This window comes from Aegilops tauschii, chromosome 5 (assembly GCF_002575655.3).
Source record: "Aegilops tauschii subsp. strangulata cultivar AL8/78 chromosome 5, Aet v6.0, whole genome shotgun sequence".
NCBI classification, from domain to species: domain Eukaryota; kingdom Viridiplantae; phylum Streptophyta; class Magnoliopsida; order Poales; family Poaceae; genus Aegilops; species Aegilops tauschii.
Window position 1 is genome coordinate 460630737 of NC_053039.3, and position 6121 is coordinate 460636857.

At 44.3% G+C, this 6121-nt stretch overlaps 1 protein-coding gene across 1 annotated transcript; it reads left to right on the forward strand.

The window, feature by feature from the left end:
- Positions 1-3544: 3544 nt before the first annotated feature.
- Positions 3545-5843, forward strand: LOC109760838 (uncharacterized). The gene is made up of 2 exons (XM_020319642.4): positions 3545-3854; positions 5405-5843. Exons 1-2 carry the CDS (start codon positions 3678-3680, stop codon positions 5477-5479), a joined length of 252 nt encoding a protein of 83 aa, XP_020175231.1. The 5' UTR covers positions 3545-3677; the 3' UTR covers positions 5480-5843.
- Positions 5844-6121: the final 278 nt, after the last annotated feature.

Below are 6121 nucleotides of genomic sequence, written 5' to 3' on the forward strand. Positions count from 1 at the left end.
CTTAAGCCTTCATGGCCTGGCATTTTGGCACCAAGGGCTTTTTCTCAATTAGACAGGCCTACAAGCTGAAGAGAGTCTTTTTCGAGCACCAAGCTGAAGGCCATGGTGGTGTGCCACAGGTGGTGGGTAACTTAAATGAGGGAGGCGAAGCGAAATGGAAAAGAATTTGGAAGATGCCTTGCCCAGGGAAGATTAGACACTTCCTGTGGAGAATGGCGCATAATACACTGGCCACTAAGGACATTTTATGCAGGAGGGGAATGGAGATTGAGGACCATACGTGTTTTCTATGCAGCTTGAGGAACAAGTCAGGGAAACACATGTTTTTTGAATGCCACGAGGTCAAACATGTGTGGAGAAAATTGAACCTGGAACATGTCAGACAACAACTTGCTGAATGTGCTTCTGTCGACGAGACCCTCGATATGCTGTGGCAGCTGTCAGAGAAAGAACGAATGCAAATCATTATTATGTGGTGGCAGTGGTGGTGTCAACGGAACAAGGTGCGGGAAGGGGAGAAGCCCATGGAGGCCGACCATTTCGCTTTTAGAGATGCATGCATTGCTGCGGAATACCAGGGCTGCTTCTGCAAAATTGCCAAAGTCAGTCGAGAATCAACAACGCTGGTCCCCGCCGCCCTAGATGTGTTAAAGTTTAATGTGGATGAGGCTCACACACCAGGTAACCAGCATCGTGCCTGGGGCGTGGTGGTCCGAGACAATGCTGGGGCAGTGGTAGCTGCACGCGCAGGCGAGTTGAACATGTAGCTTCTTCTTTTGACATAGAATTGCATGCTGTGGAGAAGGTGATGGACCTGGCGGCTGAACTTGGGATGGTGCGGCTGATAATCGAGACTGACGCGCTCCTGGTGGAACAAGCCCTTAATCGACGTGCACCATATTTCTCAAGACAGGCCCAAGTGATTGAAGATGTCAAAGTACAAGCGAGTCTTTGGTTCTCCTCATGTGAATTTGTCCATTGCAAGAGGGGGAAAATATGCCTGCCCACCCCTAGCCATGCTAGGCCTGTCTCTCACTGCGGGAGAAGTTCTTGTAGTCGATGATGATGTACCAGCTCTTGTAGCTGATTCTGTAATGGGAGATTTAGCCCAAGATGTTGCGTAATAAAGCAGTTTGCTTGCTCAAAAAAAACAAAGCCTAGATCATGAAAATGATGGGGTGGAGGCCATCACAACATGACTTTAGACATGTCCATATCCGAGGACACTGATGGGGCGGAGGCCATCCAACTGCAAGCTTGCCTTAGTCCGGCCTCCTTCATTTGACGTGCATATCTAGATCAATATCTATTTAAGCATAATTTAATAGTTTTCATATTCAATTGTTTTCAAAAGTTACTAGTCCGGCTGTCTATACGAAAGACCTCCATCGTCTCCCCGTCTGTTTGTACATCATTTCCAGATAACGCTCTGGGTGTGAACATAGCCACATAAGTGACGACGTAGCTGCAGGGTTGGTAGTTACTTGTGCAACACCGCTCCCTGTGGGATCGACATACTCTACTTACCGTGAATGGCAATAGCCCTGTGCCCTTGCCGGTCATCAACACTCTGTCTCGATGCGAGATCTCGCTAACTTCCTTAAGCCTCCTACTCCTATGGAAGAGATTACATTTGGCGTCTCCTTGAGCTCATCAAACTACTATTTAACTTTCCACTGGCCCACCATGAAGATTAGATGCAATCAGTCTAGATATTGAACTCCCAACAACACAGAAGGCGTGGGCTTTGGACGCCATATTTGGTGAGCAAGTAGCTAGGAGCAAGGTGCCTTTTGAAGACATGGTTGGTAGGATTTTGCACATGGAATTAACTGTTCTACATATGACCAGATAGAAATATATAATGTTAGTGGTATGATATGGACCGTCGGTTGAGAGAGAGAGAGAGATAGAGAGAGAGAAGGAACTAATAATATCAGTGGATTGAACCCACAAAATTTTCAGCATGGAGTCTAGTACCGAAGGAAAAGACTTTCACGGTCGCGCGTGCCAACGCACGATCTGGTTCGCGCAAGCCCAATCAGCTCACGACCATGTTGTTTCCCTTTCCAAATCAACCAATGTTGTTTCCTTGTATTCGAATGATGGCCCCATCAAAATAGGATGATGTTGCAATGCCTAATTTTTGTGATAGTTTTTTTTTGCTTTGACAATATGCAAACGGTGCTGCAATGCATGATAGTTTCTTATGTTACTGCATTGTTTCATTCAATTGCTAGAATTGCGAAATATTTTTTGTAACCTTGGATATGTTTTGCTACAATGGTATATGTTTTTGTGTCATGTTTATGTGTGAAAAGTGATGATCCTAATATGAAAAACATGATGTGACAACGTGAGCAAAATGACCCATGCGCGGTCCAACTTCCACTACCATGCACGTACTCAACTATGCCATATACGCTTGTCCAATAGGGCTACAATACTATGCTAAGTTGCTAACCTAATCATATTTATTTTAAAATATGATTAAGTTCGGTGGTTTGCTTGTCTTTTTCCTCTATGGTTGAAGGGGTTTCTATGTTCTGGTCAACACCTGCTTCTATTTTCGTGTCTGCTCTGTATTCTCTTCATGTTTGTTTCTAGTAGTATATGCTTCCCTATTTATTTCCGTGGTTTCAATATTCATTTCTGCTTTGCAAAAAAAAAAGAAAACAAAATATGATAGCACCCGGTTCTGTATGTTTTCGCTCCGTTTTCATCCCTACATGAAACGTAGGTTTCTATCTAACATCCCAAAATAGGATGATGTTGCAAATGCCTAATTTTTTTGATAGTTTCTTTTTTTGCTTTGACAATATGTAGACGGTGCTGCAATGCATGCCATTTTCTCATGTTATTGCATCAATGTAATTCAATTTCCAGAACTACCAAATATTATTGTTGTAACCTTAGATACGCTTTGCTACAATATGATTTTTCGTGTCATGTTTATTTGATTTTCCGACTTTTGGTTCGACATGTGCATTTTGGATGTTGAAATAAGTCAGAATTTCAATTGTGTTTAAAATTCTGCTTGGGACATATTGTGACGTTCACTTCTTTCTCGATTTTCCTCGGAAAGCGGCCATCAATACGTACCATGGTCGAGGTGCCCACATAGTTTGGTGCGGCCTGGTTAATTATCTGTTCAACTTCCGATACATGTTAGATGTTGCCGACCGACGTGATCGTCAGTTACATGAGACCAAGAATCGGGTTACGGGAGTGGGGATGGAAATGAAGGAAGAAGAGATGATGGGCCTCATGGAGAAACAAGGAGACCATGCATCGATCACTTACTGAGTGGCCTCGTCATAGAGCATAAAAATTCAGCAGTGAGAGTTGAACAGATAATTAGAGAAATACATTAGCATCTCATTTACAACCTTGATTCTTTTGACCAACAGTCTTAATTCTCTTTTGCAACTACAAAAGCCAAAGTGTACCATGGAGGTTAAATTGGAGTATGGAAAGAAAAAAAAAAGACTTGTATGAACAGATGCAGTAATTAGCACGGGTAGCAGGGTGCTCGATGCAAAACCGCCAACCCCACCCCCACACTCTCTTCTCACAGAAGCAGCACGGCCCGGCCAGGCCCAGACCGCACCCGACCCCCCCGATCTGGTTGAATCCGTCCAATCCAAGGAGCACTCGCAATCGCACCGGCGGCGGAGATGGGCGGCGACCATGGCGGCCACGGCCCGAGCGGCGGCGACTTCCGGCAGAAGGTGTGGAGCATGACGGGCGGGCCCTATTGCCGGCCCGTCCACTGGCGCCGCAACACCGCCATCGCCATGGTCGGCATCTTCCTCGTCTGCATCCCCATCGCCATGAAATCCGCCGAGCTCGAGGTATGTATCCCCCTGACCTGCCCCGCCCTCCCGTCCCAGCGCCGCTGCCCGAACCAACCCCCTAGCCCCCGCCGTCGCCCCGTAATCCGGCGCTGACCCGACGACCTCTGACCGGGGGACGAGATCTGCGCCTGCGGGGAATTTTTGCCGGAAGTGTTAGGCATGGTTGGTTGGTATAGATTTTTTCGCCGTTGGGTAGCGCTGGCAGGGACAGGTCGAAATGCGGAAGTGGTGCCCAATACTAGGTGGTTCTGCTCTACTGCATTTAGCTGCAGAAATCGATGATCTCAGTGGGCCTGGTTTGATCCTTGGTAGGGGATTCAGTGTGGGCTACGAAATGCATTCTTCTGAATTCTCGGATGGAATGCAAATCTTGCTTTTCTGTCTGCAGCAGCCGTGCTTGTTTAGGTTGTATTGTGTTGAACTCTAGAATGGGATGCAAATGTATGGAACTTTGTACACAGAGCATGATTGCTGGTCTTTCTCGCTTGCTAGACAAACTTCCAGCCAATACTGTCCATGTTACTTGTATAAAACAAGTAAATGACATAACTGCACCTGCACGTAGCATTTGTTGTGGTACTCGGCAAGAACAGAGCAATGTTTCCTTTATTCGAGAATGGGTTAGATTTAATCTCATGTTCTTGACTGTTTATTGTATACTTTTGGGAATTCACCACACAGCATTTTGTTCCCTCGGTACTGGTTCTGCCACTAGCGGCACCCATTCCATATAGGTGTACCTGCATAATAGAATCAGACCTTTTACAGGCTTCATGTGGGCATCTGCTTTTTGCTAAATAAATTGTGAATCATGCACTGTTATGATATAGTGCTAATGCTCCATGTTTGAGTTGGCCACAAACCTGGTTGTTAAACTTGTCTTTGTCAAAACGTTCTTTGCATAGACTGGTAGATGTGTTGGTGGGCAGCTGCCTGCCATGGTAGACCAATGAAACATTTTATTTGATGTTTCAAAACGAAATTTGGGGAAAGCATAAGCAGCTTGTTATATCCATATTGCATATGAGCTTTGATGTAATTTATAGCAATACAAATGCATACCAACTAAATATCCGGTTTTCCTGGTGTATGTGTTAAATATCTGATTTTCCTGCTAGATGTTGTTCTGGCCAGCTGAATGCTATGGTGGACTAATGAAATATTTTATCTATGTTCAGAACAAAATTAACTGGCTGAAAAGCATCTTTATTTCTAGCAATACAAGTGCATATGAACACATTTTTTTTCCTCATATCTTATAACAAAAAATGGTACTCCCTCCTATCCGAATTAATTGACGCACCCTCTATACAATGTCTATTTTACATTGTATAGAGGCTGCCTCAATTAACTTGGATCGGAGGAAGTACTGTAGTTAGTACCTTTTCTCCTTCTGTTTTTCTTCTGATTGATTTTCCCCTATCTCAATCTTCGGAAGACATGTCTCCATGACAATTTCCATAGGACCAGGTTATGGTATATACTGACCCAATTTAGTTTTCTGTTTTTTGTGTAAGCGCTGACGAATGTGATATACTCTTGTGCAGCAACGCCCGCACCACCCAGTCCGGCCAATCCCATCCCAGCTTTGGTGCAAGAACTTTGGCAAGAAGGAATACTGAAGGATGTGCCGACTTTCACAGAGAAAGTCATTCTTTTACCTTTGTGCCTTCTTTTGTCATAACGGGTCCTCAGCGATCGAAGCTGGAAGAAGTACGCGACCATAGCGTTATGTAACTCTTGTGACTTCTTATTATCACATACAAGGAGTGCCTGTTTGTTTGCGATTCAAATAAACTCGCGATGCATGAGCGCCTCTATGGATCTACTTTAGGATCAAATCCTATGGTTATAGACATCGTTTGTTCTCCTTTTTGGTTTCCCCTTGTGTGTGGATGTTAGTACTGATTTTCTTGTATTCCTGAAGTTATGATTCTTTGGGTTCATCTCAAATATCCGCTGGTTGTGTTCTTTGGAAGATCAAAATGTTACCTCCTGTCATGTGATGTCAGCCTGTAGCTGATCCCTGCTATCCTTTGAATTTTTGCACTTCTGCTTTTTGTAATGCCTTCTGTCATTTGCTTTGACTTGTGAGCTGCAGGACTCGTGCCTGGTTGGTGTTTTCTTTTGATACAAAATGAGGCGCACTTACTCTACATTTGAAAAGAAAGATAGCGATATTTGGACCGGAAATCCAACTCGGTGTCCAGGCTCATCTGCTCCCACTCAGAAAAAAAATCAAAACAAATACAAGAAGAATAAAA